Source organism: Chiloscyllium plagiosum, chromosome 17, assembly GCF_004010195.1.
Source record: "Chiloscyllium plagiosum isolate BGI_BamShark_2017 chromosome 17, ASM401019v2, whole genome shotgun sequence".
NCBI lineage: Eukaryota > Metazoa > Chordata > Chondrichthyes > Orectolobiformes > Hemiscylliidae > Chiloscyllium > Chiloscyllium plagiosum.
This window is the reverse complement of record NC_057726.1, coordinates 61029044-61055783: the sequence shown is the minus strand read 5'-3', so window position 1 is coordinate 61055783 and position 26740 is coordinate 61029044. Positions and strand designations below refer to the sequence as shown.

Genomic DNA, 26740 nt, shown 5'->3' with positions numbered 1-26740 from the left:
TCTTTTACACTTAATGGTAAGGTCCTGGGGAGTGTTGATGAACAAGCAGACTTAGGTGTGTAGGAGCATAGTTCCTTGAAAAGAGAGTTGCAGTTACATAGGATTTTGAAGAAGGCATTTGCTATGCTTTCCTTTATTGGTTAGTGCATTGAGTATTGGAGTTGGGAGGTCATGCTGTAGCTGTACAGGATATTAGTTCGGCCACTTTTGGAATATTGCATGCAGTTCTAGTCTCCCTCCTATAGGAAAGATGTTGTGAAACTTGAAAGGGTTCAGAAAAGATTTATGAGGATGTTGCCAGGGTTGGAGGGTTTGAGCATTAGGGAGAGGCTGAATACAGTGGGGCTATTTTCTATGAGCATCGGAGGCTGAGTGGTAACCTTCTAGAGTTTTATACAATCATGAGGGACATGGATAGGGTAAATAGGCAAGGTCTTTTCCCTGGGTTGGGGGAGACCAAAACTGGAGGGCATAGGTTGAAGATGAAAGGGGAAAGATATGAAAGGGACCTAAAGGGCAACTTCTTCACGCAGAGGGTGATTAGTGTATGGAATGAGCTGCCAGAAGATATGGTGGCGGCTGATACGATTATAAAATTTAAAAGGCATCTGGATGGATATATGAATAGGAAGGGTTTGGAGGATTATTGTCCAAATGGGAAATGGGAATAGATTCATATAGGATATTTGGTCAGCATGGATGAGTTGGACCCAAGTTTCATTCTATATATCTCCATGACTCTCATATTGTGACTAGCACGGCGCACAGTAATCCAGAAAAGGCCTCGCCAACATCCTGTACAACTTCAACATGACATCCAACTCCTTTACTTGGAAGTCTGAGCACTGAAGACAAGCATGATAAATGCCTTCTTAACCACCCTGTCTGCCTGTGACCCAATTTCAAGGAATTATGCATCTGAACCCCTAGGTTTCTCTGTTCTACAACACTATCCAGAGCCCAAAAAATTGATTTTTAAGCCCTCCCTGTAGTGATTGTAATGAGGTCAGCCAGGTAGACCTCATAGAATATGCATTCCCTGATTGGGGCTGCTAATCTGATCCAATCAGGGAGCCCTGGAAAATGCAGCAAGTGGAGGGTTTCAGATACCTTACCAATCTGTCTGAGCTTTGGGAACACCACTGGAGTGTAGCCAATTGCATTACCTCGTTCACTACCTGTCCTGAGCAGAGGGACTCTAGGTTGGCCCAAAGCAAAACCCCAAAACAAAGTCAAGCCTCGGCCAAATGGTTAAAACTCTCTTCAAGAGGACCCGGCAAGATGGTGGCGATTCTGTAGAACTGCTTTGGACAGCTCTGCCCAACAGTCAAGGCATACCGGTGTTTTTTGCCATCCCTGGCCAACTTATGTGGTGGAATTATTGATTTAAAACCTTAGAGAACACATATTTGTTAATATTTGGGAGAGGGAAGGATGCCAAAGGGAAAAGGAGCAAGCAAACAGCAGCAGGGAGGACACTCCCCTGAAGCACCTACCATACCAGAGACTGCAGCAGCAGCAGCCTCTCCTAAACCCCCTGGGGACCTGACAGACTCACAGGAATTGGCTGCGGCGATGAAGAGACTTACCTTGAAAGTTGGGGCTGTGATTGAGGAAATCCATGGGGAGATTCGTGCCCAGGTCCAAACTATCGCATCCATGCTGCAGAAGCATGAGCAGGAGACCCAGGGCCTCGGGGAGAGGCTGGAGGAGGTGGAGGGTCGAACTAAAGACTCGGAAGCTGTGATGGAATGCTCATCCAGTCGGATACATGTGCTGGAACGAGAGCTGCTGGCCTTGCGAAACCATATCGACGACCTCAAAAATCAAGGTCGGAGGATAAATCTCCGAATTGTCGGGCTCCCTGAAGGTGAGTAGCCAGTCAGCTTCTTTCAAAGCTGGCTGCCAAAAAGTTTGGGCTTTCACATAGAGTCCAGCAGGCTTCAGATTGAAAGGGCTTATCGGATTACAGTGTACAGGTCAGGCCCAGTACAGTGCCCCTGCTTGGTCCTAGTGCACTTCCATTCATATAAGAACAAGCAAAAAGTCATAGAAGCTGTTAGATCCCTGGAAAAAGATCTGCAGGCACTGCTGTACAAGGGGTCAAAAATCATGTTTTTCCAGGATTTCTCTGCAGCTGTAATTCGAAAGAGGAAGTCCTTCGATGAAGTTAAAAAGAAGCTGAGGAACCTGGGCATCCAATACTCCATAAGATACCCCGCAGTACTTAGTTTCAGCCACGAGGACTCGATTTATATATTTGACTCAGCGGATAAAGCTAAAAACTTTGTGGACGCTTTAAAATAGATGGGTTGGCCTGAAGAATACGGTTAATGTTTGTTCTCTTTTCTATCTTTCCCCATGTTTTCCCTTTTTTCATTTCGTTCTCCCTAATAATTTCCTTTTTGGAAAGGGGGAAAAGATTTTGGAATAAGTTCCTTTTTTTTTAATAACTAGATTTTCTGATGGGAAATTTTGTAGATGTTCTTTGCTGTCTCTCCGCTTTTGTTTTGTTTGTTCTGCTTCTCTTTTAGTCACAAGTAGGGTGACATGAAGCCAGGGATGGGTGAAGTGCTCCTCATGATTTTGTCTTTTTTTCTGTTAATTTAAGGATCACCTCCTTGTTTTCTTTCTGGCCTAAGGCTGGGGTATTCTCCGGGTTTGAAGGAGTTGTGAAGGAGGGGATGGGTAGGGTCAGTTCCCCCTATGGGCAGGGGGAAGAGTCTTCCATTCAAGATTTTATAGTTGGTTTTCTTTGTAGTTTTTTGGTAGTAATAGTTGTTTATAGTTATGATAGAGTAGTTTTTGTATATATAGTTTTTCGATTCTATGAGTCTTTATTTACTTATGTTTGGTGCTTTGTAAGCAGGGTTCTCCCTCCAGGGGCTTCAAGGGTGTCTGAAAGGGGATATGGCTAAGTGTCTTATTAAATGGTGCACCTGGAGCATTAAGGGAAGCCATTTGCCTGTTAAAAGGAAAAAAGTGCTTTCTAGCCATAAGAGGAAAAGGGTTGATATCGCTTTGTTGCAGGAAACCTATCTTGATGATGGGGAACACCTGAAATTGCAACAGGGGGTTATGACCGGGTATTCTTTTCATCCTTTACTACTAAAAGTAGGGGAGTGGCGGTACTTATCCAGAAAAATCTTCCGTTCACATTATTAGAGCAGGTGAAAGATGAGCAGGAACGGTTTGTGATACTTAAAGCCCTGATACATGGGGAGGAATATAGCATTTTAAAAGTCTACTGTCCTCCGGCGCATCCCCTCAAATTTTTGATTAGTGCTTTCTCTAAGTTGAGTGCTTTTGGAACATAGCACGTTATTATTATGGGGGGGATTTTAATTGTCTTTTTGATCCGACAGTGGGCAGGATGCCTTGTGGACTCCCAACTATTTCTTCGTAGGCCAAGCAGGTGGTTGACTTATGTGAGGAGTTGGGGCTGGTGGATATTTGGAAATGTCTTCACCCTACCAGTAGGGAATCACCTTTTTTTCAAGCCCACATAAATGTCACACGAGGATTGACCTCTTTCTGGCTCGCTCGGCCCTTCTGGATTCGATTATGGGTTGTAAAATTGGGAATATAGCTATCTCTGATCACTCAACAGTATATTTGGAGGTTAAGGCCAAGAGTGAAGGGCTAGGTTTGCGGCACTGGCGTTTGGACCCTTTTCTCCTTAAAGATTCCAAATTTGTGGAATACTTTTTGAAGGAGTTTCAGGAATTCTTGACTATCAACTCAAGCACGGCTAGTAGTTCTTCTATGCTATGGGAGACTGCAAAGGCCTTTGCTAGGGGATTAGCTATTTCCTATTCAGCTAGCTGGAAATGACAGAAGGAAGAACAGCAGCATCTACTTGAGACGCGTTTGAAAGCTGCAGAGGAGGCACATTTTGCGCAACCTTCAGTGACTAAGCTACAGTGGATCACAGTCCTTCGGGCTGCCTTGAATTCAATACTGAGACAAAACGCAAAGAAAGAACTTGTTTTTGCTAGACAAAGGCTGTTCGAATATGGGGATAGGCCAGGGAAGTATTTAGCGTACCTGACTAGGAAAAAGCATTTTCCCCAATCCATTACTGCAATCAGAGACAGCACCGGGGTCCTTACATACGATGCTAAAAAGATTAATGAGGCTTTTTGGAGCTTTTGCTCTGAATTGTCGGTCTGAAGGTTGCGAAGACAGGAGTGCTAAAATTGAGACCTTTTTTAAGAACCTGGACCTCCCAGGGGAAACCTTAGAACTGCCCTCTCTCCTTAATGCGCCCTTGACAGTTCAGAAAATACAGGAGGCAGCTAGGCAACTTCAGAGTGGGAAAGCGCCTGACCCTCATGGTCTTCCGGGTGAGTTTTATAAGGAGTTCGTAGAGATTCTGTCAGGGCCAATGTTGGAGATGTACAATCACTCCCATATGCATGAATGCCTACCATCATCTTTGAGAGAAGCTAATATTTCCTTAATTCTTAAGAAGGGGAAGGTTCCTGAGGATTGTGCCTCATACAGGCCCATCTCTCTATTAAATTCAGATTTCAAAATTCTGTCCAAGATCCTGGCGCTGAGATTAGAAAGGGTGTTGCCCCATATTATTAAAGAGGACCACACAGGCTTTATAAGGGGCTGTAGGTCTTCTAATAATATTAAAAAGTTGCTGAATGTGGTCCAAGTTTGTCAGCAACGATCAATTCAGGGGTTGGTGATTTCCTTAGATGCAGAGAAAGCATTTGACTGGGTGGAATGGCCATATCTTTTTTATGTCTTAGAACAGTTTGGGTTGGTTGGAGTCTTTGCTAGGTGGATGGAGATTTTATATCGCCATCCTCTGGCCGCAGTCATCACCAACGGGGTGAAGTCTGGGAATTTTCGGATTGGTAGGGGTAGTCGGCAAGGCTGCCCCCTCTCACCGTTGTTGTTTACGTTGGTGATAGAGCCGCTGGCAGAGGCCATTCGTCAGAATGTCCACATAACCACTCTGGAATTGGGTTCAAGGACACACAAGATTACACTGTATGCGGATGATGTCCCTTCTGTTTTTATCAAACCCAATGACCTCCGTACCCCATTTGATACAATGTATCAATTCATTTGGGGCTATTTCAGGATATAAGATTAACTTTGCAAAATCGGAGGCTATGCCTTTGGGGAACCTTAAAGATGTGCAAGAAGTTGAAGGTGACCCTAAGTTCCCTTTTAAGTGGTCATGGGCAGGGTTCCGATACCTAGGCATTTTTATTACCCCCCAAGTTTGATCTGCTATTTTGGACTAACTTTGCTTGCTTGCTCAACAATATTAGGCGAGATCTCCAGAGATGGGAGGCTCTTCCAGTTTCATGGCTGGGTCGAATATCTCTCATTAAGATGAATGTTCTTCCTCGTTTGCTTTATCCCATGCGTATGCTCCCTATAATGCTTCCCGGTCAACGCTGCGGAAGCTTATGGGGTGGTTTGGTTCCTTTGCCTGGCATCGTGGGTGGCCCCTCATCAAACTTACTAAATTGCAGTTGCCTCAAGGAGGGGGAGGAGTTGATTTCCCAGACATCAGAAGGTATCAGTTGAGTTCCCTGCTGTCCTTTGTCTGCACATGGGTAGGTAACGACCCACACTCAATATGGCTGGATATTGAGGCCTCCCAAGCAAAGTGCCCTCTTATTAACCTATTGTTCATGGATAAGATGAGGACAGTTATGGACCACTGCCAGAACCACATTGTCATTAGTACAGTCAAGGCTTGGAGGGCGATGCGTCAGAGTGAGGATTGTTTATCCAAGACTTTGCCACTTACACCTATAGTTGGCATGCCAGGGTTCTGACCAGGGATGATGGACTTAGGACTCAAAGTATGGGCAGCGAGAGGAGTTTCTAGTTTGGGAGACTTGTTTGAGGAGGAGGTTATGATGTCTTTTGAGCAACTGAGCTGCAAATACGGGTTACCCAGCAGAGATCTTTTCCGTTTTTTTCAGGTTAGGGATTTCACCCAGAAGAAGACTACGCTTCTCACTAAGCCCTATAAGCCCGATACAGAGAGGTTGTTGCTACGTTCCACAAGCATCCTTTCGGTCAGTGCCCTCTATCGCCTGCTGTGTGGCAGGGCCTGGCAGGATATTAACTGGTTATGTGAGGTCTGGGAGCAAGGGCTAGGAGTGGAGATCTCTTCTGAAACATGGGAGAACATATGGGAGAATACTCGAAAGATCTCAATCTGTAATAGGATGTGTGCTACGCAGTTGAAAGTTCTGCACAGGGCTCATCTGGCACCAGACCGTCTGGCGAAGTTTTAAAAAGGGGCATCTTCAGTGTGCCCCAAATGTAAAATAAGTTTAGGTACTCTTACCCATTGCTTCTGGACATGCCACAGGCTCAGTGTTTACTGGAGCGCTGTGGTGGGAGAGATAGGGAGGGTATTGAGGACTGAAGTCAAAGTAGACCCGATATCTCTCCTCTTAGGTCTACCGAATCTACCATCTTTAGACTGGCATGGGAAGAAACTATTTAATATTCTTGCATACTGTGCACGGAAGAATATTCTGATGAATTACGTGTTTGAGAACCCGCCGGGCTTGCTGGGATGGCACAAATTAATTATGGAGCACATTCCCTTGGATGTTTTTACAAACATGGTGCACCACACAACAGACCATTTTTATAAGACATGGCAGCCCTACTTGAGTTATTTGGAAATAGATTTGTCAGTTGTCTTAACTAGGGCGTTTGTTTAACTAGGATGGTTAGATTTGTCAAGCCCTGGGCCCTGGAAGGGATGTCCCGAGTTAATTCGGGTATATATACAATGCTCCCGTTCCTTTGTTTGGCAGCTTTATGCCGAGCATAATAGTTCTGTATTTTGTGGGGTTTTTTGTTTTTTTTTGCTTTTTTTTGGTGTTGCTTTGCACAGTGTTAGGGTTTGTTTTGTATTAGAGGGTAGGTTAATAGTTGGGACACAGTAGTTGTATTGTACTTTTTTCTTTTTATTATACTGATATTAGTTGATTGTATTTTTCAATAATTTTATATGTTTGTAAAGTTAAAAAAAATTTGCTAATAAATATATTTACAAAAAAAAAGTCTCTTCAGGACTTGGGCCAACAAGTCATTACAATTGCTGCCAGTATGCTGACTTGAGACAGCAAGAGTCCCACTAGACCTAATTTGAGTAAGAGGCTGGTGTCCAAGAGAGTGCACAGCTTGGAAAGTCCACCAACAATGGTTTGGCACAGTTAAATTGCTTAATAACATCCAAATCAGAATCCATCAGAATATAACGTCTTGTCTCTATTTTGATTTAGTCCCTACCCTCCCCCTCACTGTTTTGATCACACAGCATTGCCCTTTGATGTGAAGGGCAGTGTTTGTCACTGGCCACCCGGGTGTTTTCCTATCTTCCTGGTGGTGGAATTTGAAAAAAAATTCGTGCATTTTGTGTCTTCCACTGTGTCTCACACCTGCACACACACACCAAAAAAAAACAAAAAAAAAGAAAAAAGGAAAAAAAATATATAACGTCTTGTCAAATGGTCACCCAGTTCTCATGGAAGTCTTACTGGTGTGGCCAATTCAGTGATTGCAGAACCAGTCTTTAACAAAATACACTCTGGACTGCAACCTGAAGTTTGTGCAAGATCTCAGCTAGTCTGCAAACCTATGCCGGGGAACCTTTACAGATTAAGGATGCAACTTCGGTTCCAGTCTCTTATGAGAAGCAGCTGGTTCAGTTACCAGTGATTATAGTAAAGGCTTGGGCCCAAGCTTAATGGGGTGAAATTGGTTGAGGGAGATCCACCTAGATTGGCTGAACATTTTTCGATGAGAAAATGTTTGCCTGAATGAAATCCTAATTAAATACCCAGGTGTTTAAATACCGGGAAGGTCTAGAGTCTCAAAGGCTACCTTGCATGTTGACAAGGAAGCAATTCCACAATTCTGCAAGGCCCGCCCAGTGCCATTTGCCTTGCATGCAAAAGTAGAGTTAGAAATCAGAATGCTGGAAAGCAAAATAATCATCAAACCAGTCCAGTTTGCAGTAAAGGCAACACTGCTCATAACGATTGTGAAGTTCGACAGTTCGGTTCACCCTTGTGGGGATTTTAAACAATCAGCAAACCACTTTTTACAATTTGATAAACACCAATCCCTTGGATAGAGGATTTATACGCAAAACTGTCAGTGGTGCTGAACGTTTTGAAGCTGGACATGAACCATGTGTACTTGTGACTGTGATTAGATGAGGATTCTCAGATATATGCTATAATTAATACCCACAAGGGTTTGTACCAATATACAAGACTGTAATTTGGGGTATTGTCAGCCTGTGCAATTTTTCAGCAGACGATGGAGAACATTTTACAAGGTTATCCAAGATCGCTATTTATCTGGGTGAAGTGCTGATAACAGGGAAGATGAATAAGGAGCACTTAGAGAACTTGAACATAGCCCTTTGACATTTCTCCCAGGTGGATGTACGCTTTAGAAGGGAAGTATCTGTATTCCAGGCACCCCAAATGACCTATTTGGGCCTCGGAGTCGACAAGACCAGGTTACACCTGTTGGAAGATAAAGTGAAGGTGATGAAAGATGCATGGGCTCCCATGTCTGTACCAGAGTTAGGTTTTTCCTTGGATTAGTGTGTTATTATGTAAAATCCATAAATAACCTGGCCACCATCCTCACACCTTTGCATCAACTTTTATAAAAGGATCAACCTTGGGAATGATCTTGTAACATTCAGGGAAGAAAAGAAACGACTATTGTCTTCTAAGACATTGACGCACTGTAATCCCATGCAAGACCTGGTATTGATATGCGATGCCTCCCAGTGCAGCATTAGGGTAGCATTAACTCGTAGGTGTCCCAATGGAGAGAAACTCCCAAAAGCAATTGCATTCAGGACTTTGGCTCCTGCAGAGTAAATACACACAGATAGAGAAGAAAGATTTGATGATCATATTTGGAGTCAGGATTTGATGATCATATTTGGAGTCAGGAGTCACCAATACCTTTATGAAAATAAATTTGTAATAATAATGGACCACAAATGCCTGCTAGGTCTCCTTAAAGAGGACAAGACAGTGCTACCCCATACCTTCAGGCCGCATTCGGCAGTGGGCTGTAATACTAAGTGCATATAATTAGAACTTAGAAGACCGTCTGGGAGGTGAAGTAGCAAAAGTGGATGTATTGAGCTGTCTCCCACTGGCAGATATATCACTGGTGGTACCTCCACTGGAAGATTCCATAATGGTTTTAAATTTCTGGACATACTCTGTCGCAGCTGACAATATCAGACTTTTGACAGAAAAATCTGGTCCTGGCAAAACTGAAATGACAGTGGGGGAATCAAAGAGCTGTCACAACTGCAATTGAAACCTTTTTGGACCGAGAGATACCGGCTCACAGTAGAAGACGACATATTACAATGGGGTGCAAGAGTGATTATTCCAAGCAAAGGTTGCCGCCAGATACTGGCTGAACTACACCAGGGTCATCCAGGGATTTCCAGAATGAAGCTATTGGTGAGAAAATATGTCTGATAGCCAGGATTGGATGCAGACACAGCTGTGCTGGTGGGGCAATGTCCAGAGTGCTAATAAAGACAAATATTAGCACCAGCAGGTCCTCACATTTGTGGGAATGGCCAGGTAAATCCTGTATTCAGTTACATGTTGACTATGCAAGTCCTTTCATGGGCTTGATGTTCTTAATCAATGTGGACTCCTACTCAAAGTGGCTGGACTGTTCATTCGTCAAACACGAGGATGACGATAGAAGAACTGCAAGAGTTGTTTGCAATACACGGACTCCCGGAAGTGTTGGTCACATTTACAAGCAGCGATCACGGAATCACAAAATCCCCAGAGTGTGGAAACGAGCCATCCAGCCCATTGAGTCCAGAATGACCCACCAAAGAGCACCCCATCCAGACCCACCACTGCAACCCTGCACTTCAATCCACCTTGTCCAGGGAATTTGAATGTTTCCTAAAATCAACTGGTATTCAACATATAAGGATAGCTCCGTATCATCCATCATCCATTGGCAGAAAAGCATTCCAAACTTTGAAGTCATTCTTAAAGAAACAGCCTACAGTTTCACTACATATCAAACTGTCCCAATTCCTATTTGGTTATAGGACCACCCCTCAAGCAACTACAGAGATCGCGCCAGCAAGGTTGCTAATGGGAAGAAGAGACCACACGAAGTAAAATATGATCTTCCTGGACATCGGTTGGGAGGTGGGTGAAAAGGCATCAAGAATGCCAATGCTGGACACAAGACTCTGCTAAGAGAGAGGCGGTTTATCTCAGGGGACAAAGTTTGGTTTAGGAACTATGGGAATTGCCCAGCATAGGTAAGAGGCATGGTCAACATGAGGTCAGGTCCAGTGATGTATAAAGTTTGGTTAGGTGTGACGGTCCTGAGCAAGCCTGTGGACCATATGAATATTGAAAAATTGGAAATAATGCAGGAGCAAAATGTGCTGGCCTCCTTGACTGCCTTTCTGACTGTTCTGGGTTCTCCCTCATCATCAAGTGTTGAAGATATCTCAGAATCTAAGATGGACACAGCGGATGTCTCTGCCTCAATGCCATTGCCTGAAGAAGGGAATGAATTTCTTCCAAGACGCTCTGGGTGCAAGAGGTGAGCTACTGTGCTTTAAACACTGCCATTATCAGAGGCAGGGTTGGAGTAACCTGACCCAGTGCTAAAACACGCCAGGAGGAGCTACAAAAATAAACCAGCCTACATCCTCTTACTCAGAGGGGGAAGGATGTAGTGATTGTAACGAGGTCAGCCAGATGGACCTCATATAATATGAGTTCCCTGGTTGGGGCTGTTAATCTGGTCCAATCAAGGAACTCTGGCTGACAGGTAAGAACAGGAATGTGTGACATCCTGTTCACTTTGAGAGCTGGCTCTGAGGGAGCTGGATCAGTGTCAAGGACTGTCCTTGTGTAAATAATGGGTGACTTGGTGACAGAATACTGACCCCTGGAGTTGTTTCACTGCCTTTGTTTGTTTTACCAAAATACACTACCTTGCGTTTATCCAAATTAAACTCCATCTACCACTCAAATTTTACATCTCCTTTTCAAAAAAGGAGATGGATGAATCAGGAACCTACAGATTGGTTAGCCCCAGTTTGCTGAAAGAAAAACCTCCTATGATATAATAAAGAATAATATTAGTGAGCATTTAGGAAGCTATGAGCTATAAGGGACAATCAACTTGACCTTAAAAATCATGTATAAAAGAAAGAAAGTACCAAGGAATGTATACAAGATACGGGCTGAATAATAATTGAAAGTGTGTGCCAGATAGGCACACAGACCTGTACTCCATTGCTCTAGCCACTGGTGCTCCATAACATTGGCAAAACAACAGGGCAATGAGGGACCTTCTCCTCCAGATGACACTACCTGTCAATTAGTCAAAAGAGGTGTTAGTAGGCACACAGTTGCAGGTGGAACCATATACAGATCCCCCAGAAGTCTGCTGTCAGGACAATCCAAAGATGACCAGCCCCTCCACCTCCACCCCGCTTGCAATTCTGTGGGAACGCAAGCTGACAAGCAGATCTGGACTGTCTAGCCACTAAAATACCTGGGTCATCCACCCAAAATCCAAGTTTGACAGGTTCCCTGTAACTCAGCTGTAAGCCCTGGAGTACATTGAGTGGGAGGAAAAAGAAAAATAGAAATATTCCGAGAGAACATAGGTGGCATGTGTGAAACTTCACTGTAAATACATTATCACATTAGTAAATATATGTTCACTTTTCATTATCAGCTGTGAAACTGTCATTTCAGCTGCAATGACAAGAATGAAGTACTACCCTTCATGCCAGATGATATTCTAACCCTGTCTGCATGATTGCTGTCCTTTCCATAGCACCCATATTCTCTTGAAACTTTGGCAGGATTGAATGATGGACTATCAAGTGTATTCTTAACTCTTATTAAACAGGTAAAGTGTAAAATGGTCAATTCGGTAAATTGCAATTACAGTTGGGATTACACTTGGGATGTGCAGCATCAAAACATTTAACAGTCTATGAAAGACGACTTCACGCAATTCAATTTCATTAGAAGAGGTTGACAAGTCATGCCTGAATTGCTTTGGCTGACAGTGCTGCTCTGACTGACAGTGAAGCTGTTGCTGATGTACAATCTCCTTTCATCATCGTCCATCACATAGCCTTGTTACATCCTGTACTTGTCCAGGGCAAAGCATCTAAGGATTAAGCAATAAACTGTCTGCACTAAAATGTAATGAAGCACCAGGCCTAACCAACCGGGAATTCTCATGTTGAGGAGACATCTTATTTCCCAAGTTGGTGCCAGTGGAGGAAGATGTTGCATTGCAGAAATGCTGGGCATCATAGTATGGCCACCACCACTAAACAAAGTATAGTACCACTGCCTTTCTCTCATGTTTATGGTATTCAATGGAAGATGTACAACTGTGGGTTTCCTGCACTTTTGCTGCATCATGAGGACACCTTTGGCTGGAATCTCTGCATTAGGAGGCTGCACCATATCCGCTGTAGGTTAATGTTGGCCCTAGGCTTCCAGCTGCATGTGGACATTTTGTGCAGTGGATACAGATGGCAGCAGCTTTTGTGCCTGTTTCCTGTGGTGTTGTTTCTAATGAGCTTATATAGGCATTATTAGAAACAGCAGCTCCTCAGTCATAGCACGCATAAAATAACATTTAAACAGCATTCTCAAAAATTGGGACATGAAAGTGTCAACAAGAAGTGCAATAGGATGCCCATAAATGGACCTTGCACATTGTTGACCTGATTCAGAAGTATATGGTAAAATCCATCTTTAATAAACCAGCAGGTAAAGCATAAACATGTCAAACCAGTAAGTGGTACCATCAGTTAGGACTAAAACAGATGATGTTGGCTGCTGCAATATCAAAACATTTAGTCTGTGAAAGGTGACTTCAAACAACTTGATTCTATTGAACAAGCTTCACAAGGATCTTCTGCCTGTGTTAGGCCAATGCTGATGCACTGTAGGATACTAAAGATGTTACTTTTGAAGAATGACCTCATTTTTATTGTTAGAATGCAATGGCTCTCACAACTTTTTAATGTAATAACTTATCACTCACTTTATCCCTGGCAAAGTTATGCACAATCCATCTGCATTGAACCAGGTTGATGGTGACTTTTGATGTTGCCCTCCTCCAACCACAGCACTTTTTACCCTCCCACAATCTATTGTCTACTACCCTTACGTGTTAATTGTTCCCCTTCACAACTATTGTCCCCTCTGCATGCCCATATGTTATCTCCAATTCTGACAATTCACATTCCCAGCATTTCCGGTACAGCAATGGCCAGGGTAATTCCCCTTGACACTCAGTTGTGACGATAGTATGGATTTAAGAGGTGTATTTTGTCCCTTTTTCAGAAACAAAAGTTTGAGACAGAGGTGGAAAGCAGTCTGCTCCAAAGTCAATAAAATAAACAGCTTGTGAGGCCTTGGGTTTTTTAAAGTTGGAATGACTGAAGCTGTCTGAATAGGTGAATCAAGCTCCCACAGAAGCAGAATTGTTTTTTAGTTTTAGCCTTCAGTAGCAGTTACTGGAGTCTTAAAGCTAGACGTGAAAGCTCTTAATCCTCTCTCTGTTACAGCTAAAAGCTGAGGTTCTCTTCCTACTGCTAGAATTGCATGTGAGGCAATTTGTTTTACTGAATTTGCCTTTGCCAATGGTGTGTTAATGGGAAAGTACTATACTGGAACAGTTAATTAGTAGTATTCATTCACAGGATGACCAGGCCGCATTTCTTGACCATCCCTAATTGCCCAGAAGGCAGTTAAATGAGTCAACCACATTGCTGTAAGTCTGGATTCACAAGTAGGCCAGACCAAGTGAGGACCGCAGTTTCCTCCTGTAAAGGACATTATTCTGTTCAGCAGAATAGAGTTATAGTTAAATGAATTCTTTTATTTTTATTTTGTCTGTATTTTAACCGCAGTGTAAGAATAAAATGTGTTCTGCTTAACATCAAGTAGTTTGACCAATCAAATTGCATCTTTAACACAATACCTTACACTTAACCAGGATCCTAGCATTTTCTTATTTGAAAGTTACCTTTCTGAGGCGGTTTGGTCTGGTCCACAACACAGTGAACAGACCCCAGACTGACCAGGGCCCACTCCCCGACTGGCATAGAAAGAGAGGATTGGCGTAGAAAGACAGACCCAACTGATTAATAACTAGAGTGACTCCCTGAACTGTAGTGAAGCAGTCTCCTGACACTGATCAGTCCAAGCACATGACTGACCATGACCAAGCACTAGACTGATACTGGACAATGCCCTTGACTTAACCATACCATTGCCTACTGACTAATGAGAGTCCACCTTGAATTGAATAAACACAACTCCCGTAAGACTTGAGACATGGCTGTTTGGTCCAAGCACATTCAGGGCATTGATGTAGCATTGTGCCGTACAGCAACATGTCCACTGGCATGACTGATCTTTCCTGACAAACATGACAAGCTGAGTCTGTTTGTGGCTGCGCTAAAAGACAAAGCAAGACAAATATGAATAATTTCTGAGTGAGGCAGCAAAGCACAATAAGGCAAGGCAGAGATGCGCTGATCATTCAAGTATACACAAAGTGAGTGAGCACTAAGAGAGCAAGTTAACTCCTCTAAACTGCACCTTACTCTGATGTACAACGTGGGTTCCTGTCCTGGTGTGTAAAGTGGCCTGGTAACACCATTGCAAAAACTTGTCATATGCTCCAAAGTGCAGCATTGAATAGATGAATGTGCTATGATAATGTCAAGGGGCTGGTGCATGTCTGATGCCAGACTCTGTGTACAAAGGAGTAGGCAGTTGCTACCCTTAGTGTGTCCCTGAGATGATGAAGACTGAATGCCGAGAATGGACAGCTGGAGGAGCTAGTGACGAGCTGGAGCCTCCAGGTACCTGCTCAGACTTTCATGATTAGAATTGTTGCTGCATAGTTTCTCTCTGTAGGGTGGGAGGATTCTAAATTGCATATCAATGAGGCGAGAATAGATAATAATAGCTGTTAATGCCTGTAAACAGGCTTCTTGCTGCTCACTATTGAAATTCTCATCTTGCCATTCAAACCTTGAAATGAAAATTGGACCTTTTTTGTTCTCAACATCAAAAACCTCATTTTTCCAAATCTTGCATATTTTACCAACTGATTCACCCATGCTATTCACAGGCTGGGAGAATTCAATCTATGGTGTCCCAAGTAAGGCCAAACTCCCAAAGAAACAGGCCAGCTGACGTTAAATACCCTCCCCTCGCATATGATTGATACTCCAGGCTGCTACACCTGCATGATCAGTGCTGCTTATCCCAGACCCCACATTTCTTCCACACTTGCTCCAGTTATTTGGGGACTACTGCAGTCCTCGCAGTAGCCACTGCTTCTGATGACACTTCTGATGACTGCTGGCACTCTGATTGACTGGAAGTTGTTGAAGGCAGAGTGCCTTTCTTCAGGTGGAAAGCATAACTTCAGGCATGTAAGTAATTGCCTCCCCATCCAACACATGCATACACACACACACACAGGAATGTACTGGAATTGTATAATTCTCTAGGAAAATGTTAGGAATGAGGATTCTCAAGGGAAAGTTGATATGATTTTGTGTTCTTTTAAGCAAGAAAATTAGGGAAAATTAAATAGATGTGTACAAAATTATGAAAGTTTCTGAGAGGGTAAATATTTCTATTGAGATTGATACAGTACCAATGGAACTTCTTTAATAGCATGTGAAAATCATGATAAAATGTAGTGCAAACAAATACACAAAGTAGTTAACCTGAAGTAGTAATTGCTTAAAAACAACTCTGAAACAATAAAGAGAAATCCACTATTTAATCTTTGTGATTAAATTAATTAATGCCATCTTTTTGGGATTGTTATTGTAAGACAATCATCTAGGTTAATGAATAATGTTTTCTTAATGTACATTTCAAGTCAAGTCAGCAATGTGACAAAGTTTTCTCTCTTTCAGTGTCAAATGTATTTGTCCTTGTTGCTCTTCATATAGAAAGATCCCTGTCAGTAGTAAGTGTACCTCTATTACTCAAATTTACATTTAAAAGAATATTTTTCAGAAATCAGAAATGAGTTTTAGGTTTTTAGTGATCAATATTGTATCACAAATTAAAGCTCCCCACAGGTTATTACTTTGTAAAGAATGACATTGACAGAACTCGCCTGTCACAGAATTTTACAACAAATGAAGGCATTTATCTCCATCATGCTTCTAAATCCTTTTGACAGAACTGTCCAATTTAGCCCTACATTCAGATTGTAACCCATAATTCTACAAGTTTGGCTTCTTGAAATAGAGGGTCAGTAGCCTTTGAATGCTCCTGTGAAATCTTATTCCATCATTCTTTCAGTTAATACATCCCAGATCTTAATCATTCTGCTTGTTTCCCATTTCAGTTCTTTTGCAATTTAATTAAAATTTATGACCAATGATCCACCTTGCCTGTTTCTCAGGGTAGGGTCCTAGGTCCAACTATATTCATCTGTTTCATCAATGGCCTTCCCTCCATCATAAGGTCAGAAGTGGAGGTTCCTGCTGATGATTGCAGAATTTTCAACACCATTAATGACTCCTCAGATATTAAAACAGTCCATATGTAAATGCAGCAAGACCTGAGCACTGTCAATTTTGGTCTGACAAGTGCAAATAATGCTACAAAATTACCCTCTTCAACAAGAGACCATTATTTTTGTTTTTGCCATTGCTGAAAACCCGCTATCAAAGTCCTGGGGGCTGCCATTCACCAGAAACTGAACTGGACTAGTCATAGAAATATTGTGGCCACAAAAACAGGTCAGAGGCTAGAAATCCTCCAGTGAGTAACTCACTTTCTAATTCTCCAAGGCCAATCTGCCATCCACAAGGCACAAGTCAAGTGAGTTATGCAATATTCCCCACCTGCTTTGATTAGTGAACATTCAATGAGACTCAAGAAGCTTGAATATGTCCAGGAGAAACAGAGCTGCTTGATTGGCACCACATCTACAAACATTCAACCCTCCACCAAGGGGTCAGCAGCATCGCTGTGTCCCATCTAAGGATTGTGCTGCAGAGATTCACCAAAGCTGCTTAGATAGCACCTTCCAGATTCACAACCACTACCATCTAGGTTGTCAAGGGCACCATGGGAACTCTCCAGTTGCATGTTTCCCTCCAAGCTAATTACTGTCCTAACTTGGAAATATATCATCGTTCTTTCAGTGTCATTTTGTTAAAATCATGGAATTCCCTCACTTATGGCATTGAAGGTCTACCCTGCAAATGGGCTGCAGTAGTTCAAGAAGGCAGCTCACCCCCACTTTCTTAAGGCAACTAGGGATGGGCAATAAATGATGACCCAGCCAGCAATGAACATTTCCCATGAACTAATGGGAAAAAATTTCACCCTTCTATTTTTTATCAAAACTGCTATTCCTCTCATAATTTTGAATATCTCTATTCGGGTCTGCTCCCCTCCCACTCTCCCCAAGGCATGTCTATTCTGGGCCTCCTCCACCAGCTAAACAAGGCCACCCGCAAAACTGGAAGAGGAACACCATGTCTTTTGCCTCAGGAGCCTAAGTTCATCAGTTTCCAAATTTCCCGTCCCCACATCCAATCCCAGATCCAACCCTCTGACTCAGCTGTGCCCTCTTGGCCTGATTTACCTGTTCATATTCCTTCCCACCTATCCACTTCACACTTTCCACCGACCCATCATAATCACCTCCCATTTTCGCCAACCTATCGCCATCCCAACTATCTTTTCACCAGCCCCAACCCCCCATTTATTTCTCAGCTACCTTACCACTCCTCAGTCCTGATGAAGGATTAAGCCCGAAACATTGAAACTCTTGCTCCTCAGATGCTGCCTGACCTGCTGTGTTTTTTCCAGCCCCACACATTATCAACTCGGACTTCTCTAGCATCTGCACTATCTCCTACTCTAACGTGCCCTGTGCTGAAAGGTTTTAATTTCGCTTTCTGTAAACTCACCACATAACTTAAAACAGTTCATTTCTTGGTATTGTCCTGTAAAATTCTGTATTCATTCCAAGTCCTTGACGGTCTTTCCAAAACTATGATGCCGAGAAATGGGCTTAATTCTATACAGTACTCCAGCCGAGGCCTAACATACTCTTATCAACATTCCTGCAACCACCAAAGATTTATCAATATATACCTGAAGTCTCTCTTCAAAATAATATTATTTATAGTACTAAAGCAAAGTGAATGCTAGAGATCTTAAATAAATCATAGGACTGGAAAAGCTCAGCAGGTCAAGCAGCATTTGTGGAGAGAGAAACAGAGTTACCACTTCAAGTCCAAGATGGCTCTTCTTTGGAAATGATGGGGTCTGGAAATCAATTATACTGGTTATTTTAATCAATCTGTTCACATATGCTATGACATACACCTCTGGAATAGGTTGGGACTTGAGCCATTACCTTCTGATCCAGAGATTAGGACACTGTAACTGCACTACAAGACCCCTTAATACTTTCTTATACCCATTGACAACCCAGATCTTTGTGACAAAGACTGACAATGGATTAGAGACCATAGGACTGTCGTCTCTGGAATGCATGAAACCACCAATCTTTTCGTTAATAGCTGAACACACCAATCAATTGCACTACAGAGACTGACAATAAATGGCTATTATTCTGTAGTAAAAGGGTGAAGAAGGGACACGTGAAACATGTGGTGTAGGTTCCTCAGGTTAAAGGCAAGGGAATGCTAATAGTAAAATAAGAGAGATTATAGATTGAGCATAGGTGTTAGTAGGAGGATTTAATAGAAAATGGGTAAGCTGTACTGAGGATGAACCTGTGAAAATAAGACACTGTCAGGGAAGGAGATATTAAAATGGAGGAGAGAATTCATGGTGTGATGTTATTGATTTTAATGTTGTCCTGAAGGCAGTGGAATTCCTAAGCAGAAAATGAGATGTTTTACCTCCACTTTGTGTTGGGCTTCACTGGAACACTGCAACAGACTAAGGCACAAATATTGGCATCAAAACAGGCTGGGGTATTGAAATTGCAAAAGAACAGGTGATAAGGGTCATTCTTGTGGACAAGGTGGCAGTGTTCCCCAAACAGCCACCTGATCTGCATTTTGTCTCAATTATTCTATAGTAGACTAGATTGAAAGAAATGCAAGTAGGTCAATGCTTCACCTTCTGACATTGCTTGGGAAGATGCCATGGAGAGCAATAAAGAGGTGTTGGGAGTGACTGAGACGTTGTGATGTGAGCAGTACTGCAAAATGCTGTCAAGAGAGGGTTGGGAAAAATGCAAATAGTGTTGTCATCCTGTTGGAGGTAGCCTCAATACTGGAGAACAATCTTTTGAATGTGGAGGATGGTGAGCTGGACAATGAGAACAAAGGAACACAATTGCTCTTCTGGGAGCGGGGAGGGGGGAAGGCATTAGACTGCCTATCCTTGACGTGCATCAATGATGCTTATCTGCACTTCTTACATTTGCCTTCTACATTATTTACTATATTGTCAGACTTCATATCATTCACAAACTCTGAAATTATACTCCCTATTCCCAAACATAGGTCATTTCTATATAATGAGAAAAGCAAACCAACTCTAGGGAAACTACATAGCCAATTATCTAACCAGAAAACCACCACCCCTTTAAAATCCCATGCTTATATTTTCCCAATAAACCTGTTAAGTGGTGCTTTGTCAATTGCCTTTTGAAAATTAATTTATTATCATACATGCACTACCTTCATTGATTCTTTCTTGATCTAGTACTCAACTTGGGATTGTTAGACATAATTTGCCTTTCAGTAAATCCTTTCTGGTTTTCCCTTCTTCAACCATGTTTCTCTGTGAGTGTTAATTTTGACCTTGTCAGTGATCTTTAGTAGATTTCAGACTGATGATGTTAGACTGATTTGGCAGTATTTACCAGGATTATCCCTGTCCTGTTTCTTGAAGAAGCATGCATTTATAATCCTTTACCTCTCTGGAACCACTCCCATATCCAACAAGAATTCAAAATGTGTGGTCACACAGCTGACAATTCCAACCTAGACTCCATTAGCAATCCAAGCTGCATTCCATTTTGACCAGGTAATTGAATCTCTTCCAGTTAGTACTTTTATCTTTTCTGTTTCAATGTTCCTTTCCATAACTAATCTTAATCTCTATCTGACATTCACACATCACTGGTATAGATCATTCAACTGTAATCTTAAGTGGTGCCCCCCTGTGATTTTCACCGTCTTTGCTCAAAGAAGCCTGTGGCCAAAGTTTAATATTGCATTCACCTACTTGCTTAGAGAAGTTAACTCAAAGGGCCCATGTTAATGGAATGAAACGTAAATTTCCTAGTCTACATCGCTTAATATCAAGTATGTTGCAGCTGCTCTCTAGCAAAACTTCCGTCAAACAATACCACAGAAAATCTAGTTTCTATGCAGAATAAATTAAATGGATCTGAAGTTTTGTTTGGGTTCTTACAGTCTTCTGGAGTTACAGGAGAACCTTGTTGAATTTTAGTGTCTATATTTTGATATAAAATTTTGATAATAAAGCTGAAAAGGCATCATCACAGCTAGCCAACAGTAGATTGGTTCTGTACGTGCATTGACATTACTGACTTGTCTGAAGTCATCATTGTATTATGTTGCTTCAGGTATTTTTAATCAACTTAGCCAGGGATGTTATGACAAACCCCTGGAGCAGGTAGGCCTTAAACTTGGGCCTTCTCGCTCAGAGGTTGGAATACTGCCACTGCACCACAACAAACCTCATTATAAACACAGGATTTTCATTCTAACACACTCCCAACTGAGCTTTATCAACCAAGCACAGAGTCCTCATTGTGCTGCTTTGTGAATTCAATCCTAATTGAAAACACTTTCTTAAGCCTATCAAATTCTGGATACTTTTTCAGATGCAAGCATTTGCTTCAGTATATGTAATTTGTATTGTTTGACAAATATTGAGATGCAAATTGTGCAGATTACTGGGCGATTAAATACTCATACTTGTGTTGTGTTAAATTTCCAATATCACGCTTTCAGGTCTATGGTGCCCTAACTTATCTCTTCCTCAGTTTTCATCAATTGGCATTGTGTTTGCTTGGCTACAATTCCTTGGCAGAAGTCCTGTATTTGGTTTTCCATTAAGATAATTGGCATAAAATGACCTGATTTGCTTCACTGCCTGTAGTGGCCTTACTTGTAAAAGACAGACCTTAGGTTTATTTGTAAATAATAACAGAAATAAATAATTAATAATATCCATTAGAATAAACTGATGTTTTCTTGATTCTTGGGATATACTTTGTGAGCGTACTTGACATTTCCAATATCATCCCATCCAAATATATGAAAGGGAAGTTCTCTTTGTGATTTCTGCCCCCAAAAGTGTTTCAGTTTGTATACTCAAAAACAAGCAGAAATATATATGAAAACCATAACATATCTTCTTCCTATTTTAACTTAAAGTAGTACATTGCGTCTTGGTAAAGACCACTGACATGGTTTTTGATATACTTTTGAGTGTGTACTCTAGTTTAGAAATTAGAATAAAATATTAATCAAGTCTTTCATTGTTATGAATTACCTCACCTCCAGTTTTGTTTTGTCAAGTATCTCCTTATGTTTAAATTTTACCATAGAATCAAAAATTCTGAATTCCAGGCAGCTGATAATTGCATTGCTTTTCAAACTAAGATTATGAACTAACATAATTGTCTATAAATTCTCCCAAATATTACATTCATCTAATCCAAAATATTGTAGTGGGTACAAGATTTTCCTATTGGGATAAATATAATGCTTTGTCTCACCATATATACAATTTTCAAATTTAAGGTATTTTCTTTTCCAGTTAACCCTCAATTACCTATGACAAAAATAATTATATTAACTGTTTGGGAATGGTTAATAATTGTAGTGAACTTAAAAAAGGTTTAATTTATATATTACAGCTTTCAATGAGTGAAAGATCAGGGTACGCTGCACAGATGATCAATCTTGGAGCAGTTCTATTTTTTCCACTGTGTGTTCTTACCACACTGAGTGCAACGGGTGCAGGTTAGGAATATTTTATTTTCTTCTTATTTTTGACTCTTTATGTTCTGTATTTAATATTCCCAAGTTTCACTTCACTCTCTCAGCCATTTGGAGAAAGCATTTGATTTTGGGTCTGTCTGCCACCTTGAAAGAATTGATGGCTCAATATCTGTTGAACATTGGAATTGAGGAATAACGATATATTTCTAAATTTATTGAGTTTCTTTTCAGGAGAGATTTGAGAAGGAAACCAAAGTAGGAACTCAATACTTCTCCAGTAGTAAAGGACAGGTGTCTTGTTTGGGAGCGTGCTGGGGCACTTCCTTTCAATTAAATCTGGGACTGGAAGGGCAGTATTCCTGCCTGGATGCTAGTCAAGGCACTTCGTCCACTTGAGGATTTCATTCAGCCACTGCTGGAAAAGTTGGGTGAGGGCGTGCTGTCCAGAGACAATTTTGACTTGGTTGGGGACTAAGGGGATATCCCTAATTCAAAAGCACTGTATATCTCTAAGCGCCCCTCTTTCATTTCCCTTCACCACAGTATCTGACTCTGCAGTCCTATCTGCATGACCTACCCCGCTATCACCAGTCTGCAAGGATGGCATGATTAATGGAAATTTTTCAATCTGGCTTTTCTTATGCTCTAAGATCAGCTAATTTCTGATCTAATAGGGTAGTAATTTGGGTGCATTCATTTTTTCGCACAAAATCCTATTGGCCTGAATGAGGGCTGAAATGCCTATGAGATTGTATCACAAGTTCTACTTTAACCTAGCCAGCGAGTTGCAGAGAGTAGCAATTCAAACATGATTGAAAATTGGGTATTAATGACCAGAAAATCCCAGGTTCCTTTAATGTTGCATCAGGAGGAAAATTCCAGGTTCTATATTCAACATATTTCCATATTTCAAAAAACTTAAACCACTCAAAATTCTCCATTTGCCAGATCTTTGACATCTGTATTCCTCAGCAGTGCCCTTATGTCCTTTTCACAACTTACTTTCCTAACTATCTTTGTGTCACTAACAAATTTAGCCATCATTTCTTCTGTCCCTTCAGTCAAGGTATTCATATAAATTGTAAACCATTGAAGTCCCACTTCAGTCCCTATGCTACACTACTCATTACATCTTGTAAACCTGAAAAAGACCTATTTAACACCTGCTACCTGCTTTCTGTTATATAGCCAAATGTTCCATCCATGCAAGTACGCTATCTGTAAACCATCAGCCTTTATTTTCCACAATAACCTTTGATATGACACTTAATCAAATGGCTTGTATAAATCTAAGTACAGTACATTCACTAATTCCCTTTTATCAACAGCATATGTTACATGATTAAAGAATTTGTTTACTTTATTACATTACCTTTTTCCTTATGGAGCAAAAAGGCAGGGCACTAGGCTTTTCTAGAACTGTAACCAAATGTGAGTGACCATCAGCTACCACACAGTTTTGGAGCACTGTATATGGTGACCAGAAGGGCTTCAACTTGTTCAACATGCAGATGTTGTGCAGTGTGATGCAATGCATTACGTAGGTCTGCACTAATTATACTCACATAACTGTAATGATTCCTTAATGCTTCACCAATCATCAGTTACAACTTTCGTTGCCCTAGTTAGGGTAAGAGGCTGAGCTGACAAAAAAGCTCCCCACCATACACTACACATCTGTGCACAATTATGAACATGAGATATGTTCAAAGTCCTGATCAAGCAAACAATTGGTATCCTGAAGCAGTGCTTTCATTGCCTGGATAGGTCTGAATATACTAGGTTGTAATGTCCCCAGCGATTCTCCAATATTGTTGGCATCTGTTCTATGCTTCCCAACTTTTTAGTACAAATGATGCAACCTATCAAGCCACCTACAAAGGAAGAAGTGGAGACAAAGAGTATGAAACCAGGTAGATGCAGTGTGATTATTAAGAGCTGGCCCATTTATCCTGCTTAATTAAAGTAGCAGGTTATTACGGAGCATTTTGCCAAACTACTGCCTGTACTTCTGCACTAATAGTTATTTCTAGTCAGTAGTCCTGGTACTTCCGTCATTTCTAGAATTGTGTTCCCATACAATTATGGGGTTTCAATGAATCAATAAATACCACATAAACAGCACACCACAAAATTTGTAAATGACTCATATACAATGTGAATTAACACATTAATTAAGTAATAATCATCCCTATACAGGACCAGGTGGTTACTGAGATGTTTTCATAAGGTGCTACTTCAGTTGCTTCAGGTAGGGAGGTGGAACTTTGCTGTACTTTAATGAGGGGATGTAAGATGGCTTCTCAGTGATTCTTCAAGGCTTGCATACTAGCAGGACAGTGTGTCTCAATTGCTTTCTGGTTCTAGAACATAGATTGATTCAGGAGTTTGTGAGGCTAAGTATGTCACTCACTCTGGTGCCACTGCCACTCGTCCAACTATACCTTAAGGATCTGTGGTAAAGCAAACTCGAGGAGAGTGTAGTGGCATTAGAATTTTTATGCATTTATGGTCACTATAGAAGGCAGCAGTAGAGATGAAACCCAGAACCAGAGTGACAGCAGAATGAGTTTCTAACAGCATTGTCAGAAGTGTCGCTGTTAGTTGTTACTGAGGAAACCCATTGTACAGTCCTGGAGATGAGCACATGCTCTGTGGGTGAATTAATTACCATAATGTACTATGACCTCACAGAAATTGAAAGTGAATTCCATAGTGTCACAATTCAATGCACCATAGATCAAGACCACTGTTCCTGGAAACATCATAAATGTGGAAATTTAATTAAACCACCAAATTGCCTAATTCTACCTAACTGTCTAATTCAGGTCAAAAGAATATGCATGCCAAGGTTTTTCCATTATAAGTAAATAACCATTTCTTGCAGATGAATTTGTCGTAATGAATCCAAAAAAATGCTAATTTATAACTGTATAACTTAAACTTCTACCCATTTAAAAATTCTCAGACACATACAAACAGACACAAAGAGATGACAGGGAACAAATATTATTGGCGGCAAGTGGGAAAAAAAATCAGAAAAGCATAGTTCTGGCACAAGTCTAGGTCATAGACATCAATGAGTTGTTTTCTTTTGGTTCTTTGTGATTCCTTCCAACTCCTTGCTGATGACATAATGTTGTGGGTACACTGACTCTCAGTCTGTCATTCACTAGTTGAGGAATCGCCCTTTCAGTACCTCTGAAGGTTTTTTTTCTTTTCCTTTCAACAGGGGATTTGCAGAGAGAACAGCTCACAGACAAGAGGTGAGGGTGAATAGCTATTTGCTAGGGTTTTTTTTTACTTCTCCACATGCAGAAAGGAGAGAAAGAGAGATGGATGCTTTCTCTTTGCAAACTAGATGTTTCTGATGTATTGTCCGCGCACAAGTCTGTAGATACCTGCCCAGAAACTGATCAGGAGTTTGTTATTATGTTGAACTCTCTGAAACCTACGTCAGCTAGTGCCGATTTGTGTGAAATTCACCCTCACTAATATAACAAGACAGCAACTATATATACAAAATTCACAATGTTTTCCAGTGACTTGTTTTTATGAATGCAAATACCTTCTTACTTAGCTACCTTGTTTTAAAGCCATATCTTTCCCATTTTTAGTCTACAGTACACAAATGCCTCCCAACATTAAGGGAGATTAAACATCATTTGAAACAATGTGCTTCATCAGAAGGTAACAAAATGAGAGGCTTGCATCTGTTCATCCCTTGTACAAAGTTTATATAATCTTTTATCATTTTTCCATTATGTTCTAATTCATTATAGGTTTTTTCCCATCAGCTTTGGCTTCACTTCCCCTTCTTTGGTTACTGAGGTTTCCATAAATTCTTTCTCTGTCTCGTGCTCTCTGTATCTCTACTTCCTGCTTTCTCATTTCCATTTTCATCCTCTTTCGTTCCAACTCCCTTTTCTCTCATTTCCATTTTCATCCTTTTTAGTTCCATCTCCCTTTTATTTTCCTTTAATTTTTAATGCTCTTTTCTTACTGTTGTCGGCTGAGGAGTGGCAATAAGTTTAATTTAGATAAGTGCAAAGTATTGCATTTTGGTAAAAGAGATAAGGATAGGACTTATACAAATACTGGTCGGAGTCTGGATGGTGTTGTAGAATAGAGAGACACAGGGGTTCAGGTACATAATGCTTTGAAATTTGTCTCAGAGACAGGATGGTTAAGAAGGTATTTAGCACGCTTGCCTTTTTTGCTCAGACTTTTGAGTAAAAGAGTTGTGATGTCATGTTGAGATTGTACAGGATGTTGGTGATGGAAATGTGTTGCTGGAGAAGCGCAGCAGGTCAGGCAGCATCTAGGGAACAGGAGAATCGACGTTTCGGGCATTAGCCCTCCTTCAGGAATGAGGAAAGTTTGTCCAGCAGGCTAAGATAAAAGATAGGGAGGAGGGACTTGGGGGAGGGGCGTCGGAAATGTGATAGGTGGAAAAAGGTCAAGGTGAGGGTGATAGGACAGATGGGGGTGGGGGCGGAGAGGTCGGGAAGAAGATTGCAGGTTAGGAACAGCTGCAACAAAAAAGGACAAAACTACAGGTTTTGTCTGAATGCATTTGAAACAAAATGAATATACTGCAATAAATACAATCTGGCTTAAAAATGTAGCTTTGATTGAGAGGTAAGT

General features: G+C 41.3%; 1 protein-coding gene across 1 annotated transcript in view; it reads left to right on the top strand.

Moving 5' to 3' along the window:
• Positions 1-26740, top strand: part of LOC122558555 (diacylglycerol O-acyltransferase 1-like) — a 175656-nt gene that overhangs the window by 35388 nt on the left and 113528 nt on the right. Inside the window, exon 3 of the mRNA XM_043707286.1 lies at positions 22009-22114. Coding sequence (XP_043563221.1) covers positions 22009-22114 — 106 coding nt within the window. The remainder of the gene's footprint in view (positions 1-22008; positions 22115-26740) is intronic.